This window comes from Zonotrichia leucophrys, chromosome 11 (genome assembly GCF_028769735.1).
Source record: "Zonotrichia leucophrys gambelii isolate GWCS_2022_RI chromosome 11, RI_Zleu_2.0, whole genome shotgun sequence".
Classification (NCBI taxonomy): Eukaryota; Metazoa; Chordata; class Aves; order Passeriformes; family Passerellidae; genus Zonotrichia; species Zonotrichia leucophrys.
In genome coordinates this window covers 153,666-175,069 of record NC_088181.1, presented here as the reverse complement: position 1 = coordinate 175,069, position 21,404 = coordinate 153,666, and the positions used below count along the sequence as shown (strand labels likewise).

The 21,404-nt window shown below is 42.2% G+C and overlaps 1 protein-coding gene across 1 annotated transcript in view; it reads left to right on the top strand.

Moving 5' to 3' along the window:
• Positions 1 to 495: 495 nt before the first annotated feature.
• The window catches only part of PHLPP2 (PH domain and leucine rich repeat protein phosphatase 2), a 29,673-nt gene continuing 8,764 nt past the window's right edge, over positions 496 to 21,404 (top strand). Inside the window, exons 1-12 of the mRNA XM_064723580.1 lie at positions 496 to 663; positions 870 to 1,114; positions 5,851 to 5,984; positions 9,942 to 10,132; positions 10,584 to 10,709; positions 11,779 to 11,933; positions 15,914 to 16,060; positions 17,509 to 17,739; positions 18,474 to 18,676; positions 19,185 to 19,245; positions 19,766 to 19,861; positions 21,162 to 21,317. Coding sequence (XP_064579650.1) covers positions 520 to 663; positions 870 to 1,114; positions 5,851 to 5,984; positions 9,942 to 10,132; positions 10,584 to 10,709; positions 11,779 to 11,933; positions 15,914 to 16,060; positions 17,509 to 17,739; positions 18,474 to 18,676; positions 19,185 to 19,245; positions 19,766 to 19,861; positions 21,162 to 21,317 — 1,889 coding nt within the window. The 5' untranslated portion in view covers positions 496 to 519. The remainder of the gene's footprint in view (positions 664 to 869; positions 1,115 to 5,850; positions 5,985 to 9,941; positions 10,133 to 10,583; positions 10,710 to 11,778; positions 11,934 to 15,913; positions 16,061 to 17,508; positions 17,740 to 18,473; positions 18,677 to 19,184; positions 19,246 to 19,765; positions 19,862 to 21,161; positions 21,318 to 21,404) is intronic.

Below are 21,404 nucleotides of genomic sequence, written 5' to 3'. Positions count from 1 at the left end.
AACCTGTAATTCCACTGTGGGGAAGGTGGGAGGCTTTTTTAAAATGTTCTTGATCTTGTTGAGGCAGAAGCAGTGGCTGCCCTAAAACATACTCAAATTCTTGCAATCTGTCATGATTATGTCATTTGTAGATTATGACGTCTCTAGTAGTTGTTGACATTATTAGTAGCAGCCACTAGTTAAGACTGGCAGAGCTTACGTGATGGACCTGCAGGGCAGCAGGAGCACGTTGTGCCGCGGGGCGCTGACGGTGACCGGCGCTGGAGCTCCGTGAAGGGCGAGCGGTGACAGGTGCGTTTGCGGCGTTGCGGTGAGCTGTGCCTTTTCCCCGCTCGCACTGGGCACCTCTCGCTGGTGGAAGACACGGACACAGGCGGGCACGGAGCTCGGGGTGCCCGTCCCTGAGCGGCTCCGGAGGGCCGCGCCGCCGCCGCTGCCGCCCGGGGCGGGGCCTGGGCCGGACGGCCCGTGCGCTTCCGGGGCGGCGCCGCGGAGGCCCGGCTGTGGGTCCGGCCGGCCATGGGGGAGGCCCGCCCGGCCGCGGGGCCGGCTGCGGGGCTGGGGCCCAGGGAGGCGCAGGAGCCCGAGGAGGACGAGGCGGCGGCGCCGGGCGGCACACGGGGATGCCGGGCCGGAGCCCGCGGCGGCATCCGGGTGCTGAAGGTGAGGAGGGGACCGAGGCCTCCGCCGCTCCGGACGGCTCGGTGGGGTGGAGGGGAGTCGGCTGCGGGACGCCGGAGACATTTGCCCGCTGCGACCTTGGTCTTTCCCGTGGCAGTGGCTGCTGCCGGTGCGGAGCGGGCCGGTGCGGGGCCGGGCCGGAGCGCGGCCGCAGGCGGTGCTGACGCTCGGTCTGGGCTGCCTTGCAGAGGAACGCGAAGCGCACCGGGAGCAGGAGCTGCCAGAGCAGGAGTCGGGTTGGCTCCCGTGAGAGGACCTGGCTGAAAGGGGACGTCGGACGAGGCTGCGTGTATGTTTATGGAAGAGACTCAGCAACTGCGGCTCCCTCGGACTTGCGCCTGGTCCTCTGTACAGTGGACACCCAAGCCTCGGAGATCTGTGACGGAGAAGGGAGGAAAAACCTCTTTTTGCAGCTTCATGGAGACCTGGTCAGGTGAGGGCCGAGAAAGGATAAACCTGACTGCGAAATGTTTTGTATAGGTCTGCGAGGCTCTTGTTCACCGTGTCCCTATGCCTGTTGGCAGAACAGGTAGGGAACAGGCAGAGGTAGTAACTGGCAGTCAGGTACAGCCTTGAGTCATGCACTTCATAAAAATTAGATAGTGGTGAAATAGAGGTTACACACCTCGTAGTTATGTGTTTTAACAGGGAGGGTTTGACTGTTGCTCCAGCCAGAAATATGGCTTCATTTTCTGAGTAGAGACACCGGTTTATATATTCCTTTGTTATGTTCTGTGTTATGGAGGTTTTAGCCTCTGGACAACCAAATCTATTTAAGAGGCTGTAAACAGTTACTTAGACTCAGTAAAAAAAGCAAGGTGCTTTCACAATTATGTCATTTAATATTTACGTCTGAGTAATTTTTTTCACTGAGAAGAGTTGCCAGCTAAATAATTAAAGGCAGACAGAAATTGTAGCAAGGGTTATATAAAGAAGGCTTAAGCATCAGATGCTATTTTATGCTAAAAGTCAATTTAGGCTGAAAATAGATGGCTCAGGGTTTAATGTGCGTGAACTTTATGCTGTGAGTGTGTTATCGACTCCTCTAGGTTTAGAAGCTCCCATTCAGTTTGTTGGGATTTAAACTTTGCACTGATTCTTCTGGACTTAAGATTCAGTTATACAAAATTGCTGCTCCTGTTCTCAGGAGCAAATAATTGCTGTGGTCTCTTTACTTAAAGGCTAAGCAGTGGATAAAATGCATTTTGAACAGAGCTAGTAGCTGGATCTTTGATGTGAAATGAAGGTTACAGGTCGAATGTAAAACCCTCATGTATGTTTGCTCTGTAATGGGGTGGGAACACTGGTGGTGGGAGACGCAGAGAGAACAGGACTTGTTTAAAACTGACTGTTGGAAAAGGTTTATTAGAACCATTTGCCGTACCCTGGTTAGGGTTACAGGAATTAGGGATGGATTAGTTAGAAATGCTGTATGAGAACAGATGGACACTTGAACACTGCCACTGAGGCAGCTGGGAAACCTCTGTTTGTTGCTTGAAAATTTTGTAAGGAAGTTGCCATGTTGTGGACCTTAATAACAAGCAGATTTTTCAGCATTTTTAAGGAAGAGCAGAGCCTTTCATGCAGATAATGAAAAAGCTTAGGTAAAGATTGTAGATGTGTTCCGAGAGATACATTTTGACTTTATTTAACTTTTGAAGTGGCTTTTGCATTTGAATTCTTTTCAACTTCTCTTTTCTCATGCTAGCTAGCTGTGCCTGTCTTTGATTTGTAGCAGATTTTGCACTGGATTAGCAAATTGGCAGCAAATTGCTGCCAGCCTTTCGGAAGCAAGTACTGAGCTCTAAATTATTACTTCCCACTCCTTTTACCTCTTGGTATGTCTAGGACTTGGCTAAGATTTGTCATAAATTTTGTAAAGGGTTCTTGGTTATGATATGTCTATTCCTTGTAATTCTCAATAGGTGTTTGTCACAGGAGAGATCCTTGAAATACTTCCCACTGGAGTGGTTCTTGGTAGGGAAGCGGGAGTTACCAGTATTGCTTCAGTAACCCCTGTGTTAGTAGCAGGAAGCAGACCTGAGTGGTATCTACTTGTCTACAGGAAGATGACAGAGTGCTCAAGATTATCCTCATGCCCTGTTGAGATAATTCCTTCCTCGAACAAACTTTACCAATTACTTTAATAACATGTTCATTGTACAAATTGCTTTGTTAAATATCTGATCACATCTTACCGTAACTACATGTGCCTCCCAGACAGCTTCTGAATTCCTTGCCCTTTTAATATCAGCAGGTGACTTTTTTTCCAGAGCATCGCAGATGTTGGTTTGGCACCTGACTTGGAAGACTGAAAGCTGTATGGAAGAATAGCAGAAGCTCTTTTATGTATTGTCTAAATATTCAGCAATGTCCTTGTGATCATTCTGTTTCTTTTTCAATTCTGTGAGTTCAAGTCAGTTTCTGGAAGAACTTTTTCACAATGCGCCTCAAGGATCTTGAATTTTCTCCTAGACAGAATCTTTTCTTATGCTTGTATCCATTCATATCCGGAAATTGTCTTCCTGCAGAGGGAAGGGTTAAACGAGAATTGCAGGGATACCTTCTTTGCTCTGGGTACCGCTCGCAACAAAAATTTAAGCTTCCAAGATTCGAAAACGTGACCCTTACTTATGGAGAGCTACAGTTGCAACAGAAATGAGACTGAAACTGTTGCTCCTTCTTTTTGGCTTTTCTGTCTCCTTAAGCCTTGGCACCTGTTCTCCTGAGAGCTGCTGTGAGCAGATGAAGTATTCAGTCCCTGATGTGTGATGCTGCTGAGGATGTCATGGGCTGTTTGTGCCAGATCGCAGCTGCTGTGACAGCCACGTGTTCTCGCATGTGCCGGTGTTCAGAGCTCATTGTGTTGGGTACAGGACGAGTTTATGCAGTTCTAATGTGAGCTGATGCCAGTTTCACACCACATTGCTTGCTCTTCAACTATCAGCTACAGTGCCTTTTTAGGCTATAAACTTTGTTTGAGAGTAATCCTTCTTCTGATCCAGAGGTCCTGTGTGTGAAGTGAGAGTTGCAATATATCTGCTTGAAATACCTGAGTCATTTTACTTCTTGAGATGTATCTTGGTGACTCCAAAGGAAGCCTGGATGACTAGCTACTTGTAAATGGTACATGTTTTATGAAATCAGTCCTGCCTTAATTATTTGATGACATTTGTAAAGCTGTCGGTAATAGTGGAAATACTCTGATATAGTAATTAAAAGCAATCAGAAATGTTCTTATTCTTAAGAAGATATGAGAAAAAGTGAAAAGGTTTGGACATACAGCAATGAAATGTTTCCCATTAAGACACACAGTATAAATAATGTATGCAAGTCAACAAAGTTTAGTAGAAAACAGGTCCTACCTAGCAAATTCTGTCTTGATGCTTCAAAATTTCGAGCTTGGTTGCCAAAGGTATTAGTCATTCATTGCAGTGACATGTTGGACTGAGCTCTGAGCAGCCTGTTCAAGTCGAGGATGTCCCTGTCCATGGTGGGATGGTTTGAGTAGATGACCTCTAAAGGCCCTTCCTACCCAAAATGCCTGAGGTTCTGTGTTCTGATGTCATGGGGAGAAAAGCAATGCACAAACCAGTAAAACTTATTGGCTAGTATCTTACAGACTGGAACCTGTTATTCAGTGTAAACATTTTGTTTTGGGCGAGGAGCTGTTTGAAGGAAGAAATGCAAACTTGCATTGTTCAGTTTGCCCTGTTAATAACCTGTGGCTGAAAGGTATGAGCTCAGGAGGGCATGAATGGAGGGAGTGGTGGGTACTGAGAAATCAGTGCAGCAGGTTGCTCTAGACAGTTTAGCATGCAGTATTTCCTGGAAAACACTGCTTTTCAGTATCAGTAGGTAGATTTATGTAAAAGACAAGTGTACTAAATACTGCAAAGGAGAGGAAGGAGGCTATAAGTTGCCAAAAGATCCGGTTCAGGAGGACTTGAGTATTGGAGGGATATGAGTCTAGAGCAGGTTTGATCCAAGAACAGAAAAGTGTTTGGACTGAACTAAAGTGTACGTGTGGTTTTGTGAAGTCAGTGCATGGACACAGGGAACAATCATGTTAGTGCTTACAGAGTAGGGATAAACTAAAAAAAAAATTGGTGGTAAAAGTCCTTTTGAATAAAAGTAGACCCATTCTACTGCAAGAATAGTTTTAAAAGTACCTTGCGCCTTGTATTGAAGAGGAAGTTTGAAATGTTTCGTGACGTGGTTTATAAACTCCTGTTTGAAAAAGAGGAGACCATTGAGATCCAGTGACTGTAATCTGAAGGTAGGCATGTTTAGATTAAAAATGGGGATTTTTAATGTTGGATAATGAGTAGACTATTGGAACAATATATTTTAACTCCTACCTAACAGTGCCTAATCTTTTACACTAATATTTTTTTCCCTAAAAGAAAACTTGTAATTTAGCAAGAAACTCTGTTGTTTTTATTGAAGAAAATCACAATACAGGGTCCCTGGAAAAAGTGAGAAGAGAGGATCAGAAAACATGTTTTCCATTCTGAATATACTAAATCTGATGTTTCAGAAGAACCTTCTCTTATTGCTGTTAATTCAAGCTAGCCACTGAGTCCTTCCTGTGTTCTGCCATAGTTCTAAAACATCCTTTTAAATACACTGGTTGAGTTGACTTGCCAAAGCATAAGAATCTAGCCACTGATGTGAATTGAAGAGAGTAGGAAATTTGTCTTATGTTTGCTTTGGGTTTTTTTTATGATTCTTCATGAGGATTCTTCAAATGCTTTGCTCTAAGCTGCCTTCAGAAGAAAAATATAGGAATTCTTTTGTATTTTTGAGGCATTAGACATAGGGATTTTTACTTGCTTGCCATCTGCTTTTTTTAGTATTTCTGGTTTTGTGTCTTGTCATGGATTCCTCCTGGTTTTCCTTAAATCATGAAACAGAAATACTCACCATGAATTGTGTGGCTTATGCCAATTGCTGTTTCTTTGTGTTTCTCTTCTGCAATGTAATTCACAAGTGCTGCAGTTCTTAAGTGCTGCTTGTCAAGCAGGGAGCAGAGACCCAAGAGTCTGTGCTTGCCAGACCTTTTCACAGGAGCAGAACAGACGGTGTGTTGGTATTCCTCATGCTTTAGCTTTACTGAGACTTGTTTAATCTGTTTTGCATTCTCAAACTTGTTTCTTGTTTTGACAGGAGGCTGGAGCCCACAGAAAAACCCCTTCAGATTGTGTATGACTACTTGGCTCGGTTGGGTTTTGATGATCCTCTCAGAATGCAGGAAGAGGCAGCAAGCTCTGATCTCAGCTGTATGATTCGCTTTTACAGTGGTAAGAAATTGTGTGTGCGCACTGTCACTGTTCCTGAGTCATCAGCCTGCTGGGTTTATAGAGGGCTACATCAGGCACCTGCAGTACCAGTAAGCATTTCTTAAAATAAAGCATTTTAAAGATTAATCAGAAAAAAATCACACTTCTGTAGTTTTCTTGATCCTGTCCATTAGTTGAGAAAAGACAGGTCCACAGGAGGGCACAAGATTGCTCTGTTGCCTTTAGATTCAAATATTGCAACTGATGACTTAGAGCTCCCACTGGGAGTTCTGTTTATATGTGCATGAAGATTGTATTTACAAAAAGTTTGTGGATGTGTGCAAGGAAGCTCCTGGTCAAATACCTCCACAGCCTTTTAATAGTGAAGAGTGAAGGTGCCAGCTGGTTAATAATAAGGCTGCCATCAGAGCCCTAGGGCACTGGATTGCAGAAGCAAGACTTTGGAGTGTCGCCCGTTGAATTGGTTTGGACAGGAGACAGTATACACAAGGAGCCAGAGATAACAAGCATAGGCCTGTGGGCATGTGGTACTAGCAGTCAGAAAGGGAATTCACTGAAGTTAACAGGAAATATAAAAGAAATGAGGGTGAGGAAGGATAATGAGGAAATTGTTTCCTTACTTGTAAGTACTTCACCTGTGTACTTTTTGCATTTCAGAAAAAAAAAAATTAAGATGCTTTTAATGGACAATTGTTTCTGCATTGTGGATCTGGGCAGCCAGGCTAAGCTGCTAGCCATCTTTTGGTTATTCAGTGTCAAAAAAATGCATTTATAAGAAATCATCTTCTTCACCCTGCTATCTGAGACAAACCCATTTTTTCTGGGAGCTGTGTGTAAGAACAAGCAAAACAGTGTAGATACTGTGTACACCATATATATACAAATATATATATATATACATATATGCAAAACAAGGAGTGTAACAGATGGAAAGAAGTCTGACATGCCTAGTCTGGATTTATGGGGCAAGGGAGTCAGAAGTTACTTCAGCTGGAAGGAGTAGAGGCATCAAGGACAGGGGTATGGAGAACTTCTGAGGAAAAAATGAAAGCTTGGGTATGTCAAGCAGGAACTGCCGAGGATTCACAAACAGCAACTCAATGGAACCAAGTAGATAGAAAATGTAATTGAATAGTTTCAGTCGGCGTAGGTGGCTGGTCTGCTTAGAAGAAAGCAATGAAGGAAGAAGTATAAGGGTTGAAGTGTGTTCGGGAGACTTGTTTTCAGGAAGTACAAGCAAATGCTGACAAAGTGATTCTCAAAGGTAAGGGAGGAATTAGAGGGAATGCTATGGAGGATGATACACTAATTTTGCAAAGTCTGCACCTGAGAACATAAGGGAGGAAGTAATGGATTTTACACAGAAAAACTTTACTTAGAATCGTGGCATCACAGACTGGTTTGGGTTGGAAGGAACCTTAAAGATCATCTAGTTCCACCCTCCTGTCATGGGCTGGGACACTTTCCACTAGACCAGATTTCTCCAAGCTCCACCCAGCCTGTCCTTGGACAGTTCCAGAGGTGGAGCAGCCACAGCTTCTCTGGGCAACCTGTGCTAGGGCCTCCCCACCCTCCCCATAAAACATTTCTTCCTTATGTCCAGTGTAAATTTGTCCTCTTTCAGTTTAGAAACATGGTCCATTGTTCTGCCGCTATAGGCCTTCATAAAATGTCTCTCTATGCCTTTCTTATAAGCTGCCTTTATATATAGAAAAGCTGCAAGAAGGCCTTCCCAGAGCCTTCTTTGCTCTGGGCTGAACAACCCCAACTCTCTCAGCCTGTCTCCATAGGAGAGGTGTCGTGGTTTTGGAGGAGAGGGGGAAACTGGAGCATTGGTGCAGCTGCATAGTAATGCTTGGAGCAGTGCTGCTGTGGCAGTTAGTAGGATACCACTTTTAGTCCCATAATAATGTTTTCTTGAAAGTGTGGGGCTGGTCTTTCAGCTTGGTGAAATCAAAGCAATTTTTTCTGTGGATTCTCACAGTTTCTTACCACTAAAGGATATCTTATGTTAAATGTCATGTGTGTGAAACAAAGCTATTGTTGTAAATAAACAACTACATGTTTCAGTTAAATTCAGCCAGGTATGGACATGAATATCCTGCTAACTGAGAAAAAATGTTACAGCTTTAGTTGGTGGTTAACTGTTTGCTCCTGGTAAATGTTTGGAGTATGGGTTTCTTATTCAAGCTCGCTGTGTGATCAGTGTGACCTGCTTACTCCACATAGCGTCATTTTGAACATCCAGCCCAGCACCCCAGTAGGGTGCCAGGAGCAGCTGGACCTTAGTGCCAATCAGCCTTGAAACAGCTCAAACCCCTTGACATGCTCCCAGTATCTCTTTCAGTTCAGCCCAATATTGTGTGCTCCAAATCCTCTGTAACCCCGACTCCAGAAGCTGAATGGTTGACCTTGAGTGTGTCCAGCACAGCAGCAATTGGCAGCAGTCTGACTCCACTCCAGTCAGAGTAGTTGCAGTGGCTTGTCACAGGGTTGGAGTAGCCACAAATAGTTGTGTCTCCCTAAACAAAACCTGAACCACATTCATGGGGCCTAGCAATAGGGAACCACACTGGTTTCAACATCCCAGGGATATTAAAAATTCCCAAAAGCTGTTGTAATTAACCTGGAGGAGAAAAAGAGGATGTGGGAAGTATCCACTCTCTAGGTTAGGCTCTCTGAGGAGAAAAGGCAAATGGTGTCATTATTGATATTTTCCACTAAATGGCACCAGAGCACAAAGGTGGGGACCGTGCTGAGCACACAGACCAGATTACAAAATACACCATAACCTTAACCCAGCCTTTATAGCAGATAAGATGTTACATGATGCAGTCTTGAGAACAAGTGCAAGAAAATTGAGCAAACCAATCAATACTGTGACCAGCCACTGTTAAACCAATAAAATAAATGCTTATAGCAAATCTGTTTTAACACACTCTGCTCAGATCTGTCTCTGCCCTTAGTGCTCCAGATCTGGCACCTAAAAGGACTGTTGTGGTTTAACCTCAGCCACCCAATTAGCACCACTCATCTGCTCACTCACACACTGCTTTCCCCCATGGGGTGGGAAGGAGAATGGGAAAAAGATGATACCTGTGGACTGGAAACAGTTTAATAATTGAAATAAAGGGAAATAATAATAATTGTAATGAAAAGAGAAATAACAAAGAGAGAGGAATAAGGCACAAGTGATGCACAACACACTATTCATCACACCGGTGCACTTTCTCTAGCAGTGCTCAGCCCTCCTCTCCCAGTTTTTTAAGTTTGTGTACTGCATGGTGTGAAATATCCCCTTTGCTAGTTTGGATCACCTGGTCCAACCATGCTCCCTTGCAGTTTCTCTTGCACCTGCTTGCTGCAGAGAATGGGATGCTGTAAAGTCCTTGACTTGGTTGAGTGCTGCTGAGCCAACCGAAACAGCAGTTTTTTTAGTGTTATTATTTTTTTATGTTACCAACATTATTCTCACACTGAAGCCAAAACACAGCCTTGTACCATCTGCCAGGAAGAAAATGAATTCTATCTCAGACAAAAGCAGGATGGTCATCTTCAGGGAAAGAACTTCCTTTGTAGTTGATTTTCCAGGACTTCCTTTTAAGTCCAGTAGAAGCCACTTATTTAATGATTTCACTGACTTCAGCTGACTTAACAAGAGTTTAAAATTACTTTTCTGTTGCATTTGAATGAAGAATATTTGTCAAGCATGTGGATTTGCTAAGGTCTGTAACTACCTGTGGATTAAAAACACGATGCGTGGCAACCATTATTCTGGGAGGCACAAGTGCTGCTGGTTGGCTGCTGTCCTCTGCATGAAACTTTTTTTTTAAGTGCCGTTTGTCTGCTTGTTCTTTCCAACACCTGGTTTTGCACGGTAGGGCTGTGTTATTTGTACTCACAGATAAGAATGAAGAACATATGGACAGTAAATGCTAATGTCCCCTTTTTCTTCAGAAAAGCCATGTCAGGTGGAACAGCTGGATCGCATCCTGCTCTCCGGAGTCTATAACGTACGCAAAGGAAAGACGCAGCTGCACAAGTGGGCAGAGCGCTCCGTCACTCTCTGTGGCACGTGCCTCATTGTGTCCTCCGTGAAGGACAGCCATGCAGGGAAGATGCACATCTTGCCTCTCGTTGGAGGGAAGGTAAGGCTTTTTTTTTTGGTTAGTTCTCTGTAGCCTGGGAAGGAAGAAGAAATGTAGTAGTGATGGGAATTGCCCACAAAAGATTAATGTAGGCTTTTTTAACAGATTACTGCATTAATGTCCCCAACCTCTTTCTACTTGCTCTGCTTAGGTAGTAGTCTGAAGGCTAATGAAATGAAGAAACACTGTTCAGCTTTCACAGCAGTAGCCAATCTGCATGGGCATTCTGTATTCTTGTATCTTCTTGTATCTTCATTCTATACTTCTTGTATCCATTTCAGCAGAAATATGTTGAGCAGGATTTACTTCTGTGTTTTTCTCCAGTGACTGCAGCCATATTTTTGGCAAAATGCAATGTTACTGGTGGTCAGTAATACTTCACCCTAGTCTTCAAGTCAGTTGTAATTGCTGGCTCTTAGGCAGACTGTTGTTGTCAATTCTCCCTCTGCAGGTGGAAGAGATGAAACGTCGGCAGTACACCCTTGCTTTCACATCTGCTGGAGCGCAAGCTCAGACCTACCACGTTTCCTTTGAAACGCTGGCAGAGTGCCAGCGGTGGCACCGGCAGGCATCCACGGTGAGGCCATGGGGACACGCTGTGGTTTCGGTGTGGGTGCAGGGTACACCACAGGAAAGTTATTATGATGCAAGCTTGATCTGCAGTCAGAGATGATGCTACAATGCTGGAGAAAATACCCAGGATATTTTCCAGCTTTATTTCCTTCATGCTCTGGGCTACAGAGATTTTTCTCTTAGCCTTCTCTTTTTCTCTACCTGTGCAACATTGTTGAGCAGTAGTTCTGTGCTGTTTTAACCCCTGCAAGACTAACTTAATCACAGGTCCCTAGAGCAAACCTCGGGGACTGGCTGACTACAGCCGTAGAAACCTACAGATGGCATTTGTTGCCATACTTGAATGTGCCTGAAGTATGACCTGAACATACACAGGGCTGCCTTGAGGTTTGAGATACAGAGACATTGTAGGTCAGCAAGGATATTAAGAGTTCAGGGTAAAGCAGGTCATAAAATGTCAAAGTAATCACCGAAGACCTCAAGACAAAACATACTTTATGAAAGGACATGAGATTTGCAGAGACTTTATGAAATGCTGCAAAACCATAATTTATGAAGCCTTTTTATAATAAGTTATGTTTCAAATTTTATACTCTCCACAAGCTAATAAAAGAAAGTAGCTAAAAGTACAGTAGAAGCAGCTATGCTAGGCAGAGGTTCTGTAAACCTCATAGAACTGAACTGGAAAATCAGCTGCTTCCTGTTGCTTTTTGCACCTTTGGAAAGCACTTGAGATTGTGCTTTCTCAATAGAGTTTCCTGAAAGATCTGTTTTTCTCTATTACCCTGGCTCTCTTACAGCCTAGCCTTTAGGCAGTGTGCCCATTGCACATACAGAGCAGGGCTTTGTGTGAATCCTGGCTGGTATCCAGCTATCCCTCCGTGTCAGGGATGTAGCAAAGGGCATAGGCTTGTGCTTCATGGACTCCCATTTCCTGCATGGACTCTACCTGGTAGGTACAAGGGACTCTTTCATGTTCTTGCAAATTGTTTATTGCTTGTATTCTTTGGTCTTCCATTAGACTTCCAGAGAAAATTTGTTGCACAGCTGCAGCTTTTTCTCTTTCTTTTCAGATTGTGTCTATGCGATTTAGCATGGTTGATCTTTCATGCTACAGCCTTGAGGAAGTACCAGAGCACCTCTTCTACAGTCAAGATATCACCTACCTCAACTTACGCCACAATTTTATGAGAACAAGTGGAGCAGGAAGTCTTGACTCTCTTTGCAGGTCTGCAAAGAATCATTTTTCTCCTACATTTGGAGTCCTTGACATGTGGATATAGGAATGAAGTATTGCCTGTTCTCTTAGGCACGGTAAAAAAATTGATCTTTAGGAAGCTCTGACAAGTGAGGGGGTTGGAAGCAGAACTGAGCAGCACAAGCAGGAATAAACTTCCAACAATTTATAGTACTCATGAGCTCCCTTCCACAGATTCTGTGCTAACTCTGATGTGAGATAAGCCTTGTGGGTGACATGCCATTTCTGTGGACAAGATGCAATAGTAATATTAGCCTGCTTGCTAACGAGAGACCATCTTGGGGTATAAAATAAAAGGCAAGGAAAAGCATAATAATGCTGCTGTGAATAAGTTTGTAGGAAAAAGTTTAGGTCTGAAAAACCTTGTTTCGGCAAGTTCTTAATGTGTATTTGGAATTGGCAGAGGGTCTGTGAGACTCCAGCTTTGCTTTGGAAACTTGTGATGATCTGCTTTTAAGAGAGTAGCAGTTGTGTGATGGTATGGAAGCATGATGTAGTCATCTTAGGTAAGTGAAGGAGTCTTACAAAAATATTTTTAAATTAATTTCCCAAAGTCATAAAAATCTAGAGGGAGATTAGTCTGTTCATATGTATACCAGCCATGCTAAATAGAATTCAAGGAGTTACTCTATGAGTTTTGAAACCTGTTAGGAAGCTTATAGTAATACTGTTCAATGGCTCTGTTTGGAACACATTTCCCTATGGAAAATGTATTTGGAGAAATTTTGCAAAACTGCTTTTTGGCTTTTTGTTTGTTTTGGTTTGTTGTGGTTTTGAGGTTTGGTTTTTTTGGTTTTGATTTGGTTTTTTTTTTTTTTTTTTTTCAGGGTGGGGTGGGGAAGGCTTTATTTTTGTTTTCTTTGTCTCTAGGGGCCTTCCACTGTGCTATTTAATTTTTCTTCCTCTAGGGTAATGAGATGCCCAGGTATCTATGAGAATATACAATGAAAAAAATTGCTCACTTTTGGAAATTCTTTGCAGTTTCCTTGCAAGCCAGAGTCTAGTCTGGTTTTCCAAACTTGTTTAAAAGTTTTCTAATGCTGAATTCTAATAGATTCTGTTACTGGAGAAGGTGCTTAAAATCATTTAAGATTTTGTTTTCTACTTGTCTTTTCAGTTACATTGTATGGTTTTGAAAGGCACATCAGAACTTTATTTTCTAAAATGGAGTATCCTTGGTTCACAGGATCAGAAAGGGGCTTGAATTTTCTTTTGACCTTGCATGTAGTCAACAAGAAATCTGACATGTCAGAAACTCAACTCTTTTCCTGGCAGTGACTGTGTCTGATGAAGCTGAAATCTGCAAACAAACAAAAGCCATAAAAGAAGCTCTGACTTCACACAATCTAGAGTAAACTGATAGCACTAGGTTGCCCACATAAGGCTGCTCATTGCCTTTTGAAAAGATTTTCTATCTGAGGTTTTTAGGATGCTTCTAAGATTACAGCACCACAAGAAGACCCTTGCTCACATGCAGTAGGTGCTCTCAGTGCATTGAGACTGTCAATTCCCAGCAGCAGAATTTTTCACAATGATCAGATCTCTTCCTCTGAGATCTTCAAGCTCTATGAGTCTAATTGCCTATAACTATAATAATGGAGCAAAAATAATTGGCTAAAGGGAAAATGTTAAGCAAAGAGCATTAAATAGCCCTACCTGCTTTGTTACATCTCCTACTTTATTTTTTATATATTGTAGTGCCTTTCAAGCATCCCCCTTATCTGAAAAACATTGAGATCTGGTCTTCATTGATACATGTGTGTGCACACACGTATACATCTGCATGTCTCTTGTCAGCATTTTAGCTAGTTGATAAATATTTGCTGGTGTGCTTTGGTGGCAGAACGGGATGTGTTGAACTTGGAATATTTCAGGGCAGCACCAGTTTGGGATGCTAAACAGAGGATGGTAATCCCATGGAAGATGCACTGCTGTGTTTCCATACTTCTTTGTTGTCTCAGTATGCCCTGTGAGAGCACAAACCATAACCTGAGGAGCCACAACGATTTTGGAATCTTTATCCCTTATAATACCTGGTTCGTATATACAGCTTGAATGAGAGTTGCATTTCCATTCCACTCCACTCCCACATCACTACATGAGCTTACTGAGGCAAAGAAGAAGGAACAGAAGGAGAGCTCAAAAGGCTTTTGAGTATTGTCCTCCCCACTGAGTATGGAAGTCTGCTTGAGGAAACAGACCAAGCTGTGTCATATACCAGTTTCCCTTCAGCTTTTGGAAACTGTAGTGCCCCTCTTGTGCTTGCCTTGATATTTTTGCAGAGGGATAAATTCTAAACATCAGTTGTGCTGTTGAGTTTAATGCTGTGTCTCTCAGAGCAGCTGCTCACTATGCTGTTAGAGAGAGGAAACACTGCTTGACACTAACAACAGGTGCCGCAAAAGCCATTGCAGAACTCCTGAGAAAGCAGTTTTATTAAAGCATTTGCTGATTTCAAACCCTGAGAGCCATGACCTGTCCTAAATCTCTTAAAGTTGAACCAGCTAATGAGATTGTTCAAATCTTTAGGTTCATCCTCATTGTTTCCTTTTTTTCCAATACTACGGTGGAGTTCTGTGTGCAAGTTTCTAATTTTTGTATCATTGTTAGACCTTTGCATTCTGCTTCCTTTGAGGAAGGCTTTTACCAACATAGAATCTTTTTCTCTTTGGCTTTCAGTTGCAGTACAAGAGAGTCTGTGGCTGTAGCAAACAAAAATGCCTGTGCCCTTATTCATATGATGGGGTGCTCAAAGCAAACAACTCATGTCCAAGTTTCAGCTATGCTTCCTCTTTCAAAAGAACAACATCCCCCAAGGTTATAAAGCAAAATGGCGAAATATTATGTGTAATTCCTACACAGATCATTACTAGTATTTTGAATCCAAAAAATGCACTATAAAGAAGAAAACAACTCCAAAACCTTTCAGTCCTGTATTTCAAGACATCTCAAGCTAGAAGTAATATTCTCCCTCAAACTAATTAACCTTGGTTTTGTTACTGATATTAGAACATTTGTTTCAAGATAAGAGCTACTCACCAGTGCCTGGGAAAAGTCGGATGGGGGAGGCAGATGAATAACTGCATGTTTCTAAGAAGTAGTTCTCTGGTACATGAAATTTGCAGTTGTCTCATTGAAGTGAGATACTAATTTCCCCACTGAATTAATTTTTGGTGGTTCCAGTTTGGGATGAAGAGGGAACAATACTTGGGGAACAATACTTTTGCTTCCTGTGGCAGGAGGCAGGAACTCTTGGAGGAGAACCCTGCTGTGTGTTACCCCAGCCACGCTAAGTTCCTTCTGTGTCTTTGGAGCTAGCATGGTGACAGACGGAGCTGGGCTGGGTAACCCTTTCTCAGGCACTGGAGGGGCTGTGCTGACTGTGGAGCTCTCTGTGCTTGGGGCAGTGTGTGCCATGCAGTCTGCTGAGCAAGGAGCACTGTGGCTGTGCAATCTTGTTCCAGGACCTCTGGGTGCAGCTCTTGGGTTTCCCAGCATGAAGCAAGCGCTTTCCTAGTTTTCCCTTTTACAGCCTGGCTTGGCTTTCTGTTTTATTCTCAGAATAGGTCCTAGTGAACGTTTTCAGCTCCTCTTTTCCCAAGCTACATAATTGTAGACTCTTACTATAGTTAATTCTTTTAAGGTAAATTTTTTTAACTGAGCATTTTAGTCACCTTAATCTTAGTAGCAGTCACTAGGACGAAGCTTGTTAAGTCAGTGTAGAAGGTCATTATCAATTCCTGCAGTAAATCCGTGGTATTTGATCACTTTCAGCCTGACAGTTGAGAAGAATATCAATGACTTAAACTCAAATTTATGCAGAGACTTCTGTAATGAGTTAGCTGACTGTATCACCAGTGTACAAATACTTACGAATTCTTTATGACTGGTTTGTGTATTTTTGCTTTTGGACATGTATTTTGTGAATTAACTAGTGTTCTTGCTAATAGGTTTTCTCAGTTGAAGAGTCTGAACTTGTCTCATAATAGACTGGGAGAGTTTCCTGTATCACTGTGTGACATCTCTACTCTGACAGAGCTTAATATTTCCTGTAATGGACTTCATTACTTGCCAAGTCAGATTGGCAAGCTGTTGAAGTGAGTATGTTCTTTACATCTGTGATCATAAATACCCTTGGTGCCTCAGCTGAGCACTACTGATGTGCAACTACTGTTTTTGAAAGTGTGAAAAAAAACCCCAGGGCAGCCTGTTTTATCCATGAAGGCTGAATAATTAATTTGACTCCAGCAGAAGGTCAAGATGTGCAATCCCTTAATCATTACCAGGAAAACATCACAACTTCTAGCGCAGAAAAGATAAGGAAACTTAATACAGATGAAGCACTGAAGGCAACTGCATTGTTTCTCAAATAAGTCTATGTGCATTTTTCTGCAGCTTCAGAGTTGTTTGATTTTCTGCATTTGTTATTTGAATTTAATATTTTCAGTACTGATGTAATTTCTATTGAAGTTTTAATATATTGTACAAACTTTTCTGTGATAACTTCTCACAGGGGTCTAGTGATTTTTGTCAGCACTGGTATGTTTGATTGTGTTCTACAGAATTAGCTGCTTTTGTGTTAGAGGATTTTAACATGAAAAAACTTGAGCAATCCCCTCTGAAAATTTTGTCTTAAAGTGTTTGCTGGAGTCTTGTCCATTTTCCCCAGTAGCTGCCCCAAATGCATAAGAGCTTAAGCTTAGGTAAATTTTATTGCAAGACTGTTAGTACATTTAGATAAACATGAATAGATGTTTATCTAAATGTACATATGGATAAACATCAGTATTGAAATGTTGATTTATTGTGGCCTGCTTTTCCTCCAACTTGTATCTTTAAAGAAGGAGTGTCTGCAGCCACACTGGATGTGAACAAGTAATTTCCACAATAATCTTCTAGCCATATGCAAACTGTGAGGATAAAGTTGTATGTAGGCATACACTTCCTGGAGGTGTATAGCTTAGTTATGGGTCCAGTTATCTTGATGACTCCTTGAGCCCTTATTACATAAGAACTTTTTGTGGCCTCAGATTTCATTTCTACCATCACTAAAAACAGAAAGATCTCTGTTGGAACATAATCATAGTAAGGGAATTGTATACTTGGAATATGAGTCTCAAAAGCCATACAACCTTTGAAACAATTCATCATATGACAGAGCTACTTTATTTTCTGAGTATGTGTTGGAATGGACAACTAGTGTAAAAATCTTCTACTAGTGCATTAGTGTGGTAGGAAGTGATTAAACTGTGCCATTTGTAGAAAATTAGGTAATTAGGTAAATATCTTTCATTTACAATGTAAGTACTGGTTTGTATTTTGCTTATGTTAACTTACAATCTTTGGCACAACTGGAAGTTCCAAGCCTATTACATGTATGATAAAAGTACTTTAGTAAATTTACATGTATAAGAATAAAATTAGCTGTTATTTAAAAATAACGACATTGAGATCAGCTAACTATATGAGAAAATTCACTGAAAATATGATATGTGATGTTCACTGCTCATTGCAGAATTATTTTTTCTCTTTTTCACTGTTGCAGTCTCCAGAGCTTCTGTCTTGATGGCAATTTCCTCACATCCTTACCAGAAGAGATGGGAAACCTGCAGCAGCTCAGCTGTCTTGGGCTTTCCTTCAATAACTTCTGTGAACTGCCAGCAATTTGTGAGAAACTTGTCACCTTAGACAAACTAGCCCTGGCAGGGAACTCGATAGAGACCCTGGACCTGGCAGTGCTGAACCGCATGGGTCACATCAAAAGTGTGGACCTGAGGTGAGGGCTGAAACTGGCAGGTGTCTATAAAACAGATTCGTACTTTCCATTTACAGCAGAGGATCTGTGCAACTTCTGGTACATTTTGCTGTAATAGCTAGGTTCACTTTTTTCTCTTATTGGTTCTTTAGCTTTTATGGAGTTCTGTTTCTGAGGGTATGCAGAATCCACTTGGAAAAGCAAGCTTAATTGAGCAGTGCCAGATGCCAAATGTGACCCAGCCCTCTAGTTTCCTCTTGTGATTTGCTGTTACCTTGAGCTTTGGTAGCTCAAGAGATCAAACCTTGATCTTTTCTTCCCTTCTTTGCCTCCCTGCCCTAGAGACGTGATCCTGATTCTCCAGGCTGCCAACTGCAGATCTCTCAGAAAGGGACAGAGATCTTTTTGTGTGTGGCAAGGCAGTCTAGTATCTGTTCTCTGCATTAGCTTCCTGTTTCTATGCAGAGTAGCTGCCCCTGGTTTCTGTTTTCTAGACTGGGTCTTTTTTCAGACTCTCTTAAGAATTTGGGAATCATTAAAATTATTATGTGTAGCAGTGTAGACAAAGGAAGTGTTTTTCTTTGTATTCACTGCCTGAAATTCACCATTGCTTGTCACACATTTCATTCACTGTGCTCACCTCTGGTGTTAGCCTTCACCAGAATTCTTCCTTTCCTCTTCTTTCTTCTCTCTTACCAATGTGCACTGTTCAGTGTCTTATTTTCTGACTTTTTAACTCATCTCTGAGAGTTTAGGCTGAACAACTTGAAGAGAGCATCAGCTGACACACTGGAGGGGAACAAATCTTTGGCTTACATGGATTTACGAGACAATCAGATGACAGATCTGGATCTGAGCTCCTTGGTCAGCCTGGAGCAGCTGCACTGCGAGCGAAATAAGCTGAGAGAGCTGACACTGAGCGGCTTCTCCCTTCGGGCCCTGTATGCCAACAGCAACTGTATGTCTCTTTGTCTTCTTCACTTGCCTTTTCCCTTTAAGCCCTGAGAGCAAAGGAAAACAGCCTTTTGCCCTCTCTCACGCATTAAAAAAATACTTACATTGATGTCGTTGTGGTGAAACCATATGCAATGGGTCCTGTGAGGTTAGCTTCTATGGGTCGCATATGCATTGGTGTACACAGGCTGTGTAACAGTGTGGAGATTGTGGTGTTATGTCCAAGGAATTCATGTTCCATTGAAATCTGTTTGGGAGCCCACAAAGAAAAGTACAGTTCCCCCTTGTTCTTGTGCTCCACATGACAGATGGAGAAATGGATAGTGAGACACTATAGTGTGTCATATGGTAGATGTATGAAGTGTGAACTCCATGATGGGAAGTATCAATGGGGACCTTGAGTCTCCATAAAGAAAGAGTGTGAGTCTCATTTCATAACTGCATAAGCTGCATCTCTGTGCTGTTTTCTCTCTGAAGCTCTGCAATCATACTTATTTGCTTTACTTCATCAGGTCTGACAGCTGTCAATATTTATCCGGTTCCTGGTCTACTGACATGTCTAGAACTCTCTCAGTAAGTGATAATACACAACAGAATTTAAAGCAAGTATCTGGACATCTTGAGAGCAATTAAAAACAATAGAACTTCAAAGCCCAGCACTAAACAATGATGAAAGTGTCCCAGACCAGAAGCCCTTCTGAACCAGTATGACCTTTTCAGGTGACTTCGCTGTCCTTCAGCTGTAGGCTGTGATTAGGGAAAAAAAAAATTCAAGCAGGGACCACTGAACTGTGGCAGCTTACTGAACTGAGTGGGGGGGATCTGTGGATCAAACATTTAGAGTAGTTCCGAGTGATCTCTGCTATTGGTTTCGTTGCCTACATCTGCCCTTGGAGCAGCATTGTGAGACCTGTAAGATAGGATGCCCTGCCAAGTCATGAGCCAGTTCAGTTTGCATTATCCGTGACTAACTCAGATGCTGTTCATTTTTTGCCTGTTGCTTTTGGTTTGGCTGTCACTAAAATCATGCAGTATTCAGTGTCTTTTCCATATGGACTGCTGGTTTCTAGCTTTTCCCACTTGCCTTTCTCAGCAATCAACTACAGTGTGTCCCAGACTGGGCCTGTGAAGCAAAGAAACTGGAAGTTTTGGATGTGAGCTACAATCTACTCTTGGAGCTTCCATCGAGGTCAGAAAACCTTTGTAAACAGAGCTGAGCTTTCTTCTACAATGGGCTGTCTGGGAAGAGAAAAGCAGTGCTATTCCCGTTGCTTAATTCCTTGTTATCTCGAGATACTTACTCTCACTTACTTTTTCTGTGTAGCATCATAAATGCTCTGTATTCAAATGTTGGAAAGAACTAGTTTCTAGGTCAGCCTTTTGAACAGTAGGGGCTAGGTAATTCTGTCCTGTGCTTTCGGCTGCTACTGCAGCTGTTTGCACCTGGCATAGAGCATGCTGCTGTGATTTATATGTGTTAATATCATACTGTCTGTAAACACAGGCCATAGGTGAGACCCTAATACATTTTGCATCATGCCACAGCAATTTCATCTGTTACCTTTGACAGGCAGTTATCACAAAGGGACAAATCAGCTGATCTCAAATGTAGCTTTCACAGTACTCCATCAGCCAGCTCTTTTCTCCCTATTTCCCTTTCAGTTTCTGCAGAAATGCAGTGAATGAGAGCCAAGAATGAATATAATTTTGCAGTTATTTAGCCTAGGAAGAAGCAAACCATAAACATTCTCAGCCTAATAAGGGAGTTTGATGGGGTTGTGATTTGATAAATGACACAGTGCCTGGGGTAAGTTGCACTAAAATTGAATGGAGAAGTGGTTAACAGGGAAGAAATGCAGAACATGGGTTGGAGAAGTTGAAGCAAGAGACATAGGAGGTGAACAGCAGTGACATTCCAGTGATTGTCACAGAAAAACTATATGCATCAAAAGCAAGAAAAGGACATAGCAAAGATGTGATAGTGAGACCTTAGAAGAGAATTTTAGCCAATCCAGTGGATTAAAGGGACCAAATTTTAAGTATATTGTGCAAAGAATAATTTACTGCCTCAGAAATAACACAGGAGTGTTAAGCCGCTAGTTAAAGCTTTGAATTTATGTTGGCACTGTGGAAGCATATCTTTCTACCTACAAGTGACAATAGGCACTTAAAGCATTCCTTTGTGACTTCTTTCTTTGTCTGCCTGAGAGAATGCTGGGCACATGCACACCCAGATAATCAAATCACAAGATACCAAAGAGTAGTAGTGTAGAGGGAAACGAAGATATGCATCCAAGCAATCAGAGAGACTTGAGTCATCTTACCCTGTGTGTTGTTCTGCTTTATAATTGTTTACATTTTATGGATCAGTGTATTTTAATTTTTCCCTGTTGTACAAGCAAATTAAGTGGATTAAATACTACCTTTCCCACTCTGTGGATGTCAAGAGGAATGAACCAAGTTAAATAGAAAACGCTGTGTCTTTCTAGGATCCTCAGAAGCTTAAGTCTTCGGAAGTTGATGGTGGGGCACAATCATCTGCAGAGCCTTCCACCTCTTCAAGAACACATTCCACTGGAGGTGCTGGACCTTCAGCACAATCTATTGACTAAACTCCCAGAGACACTCTTTGTCAAAGCTCTGAAGTGAGTGTCAGTATCAAACATCTTTTGTCCGCATTATCCTTTGGAGTGTATGGGCTGAAAGTGGCACCTGTGTGACTGTCCTTGCAA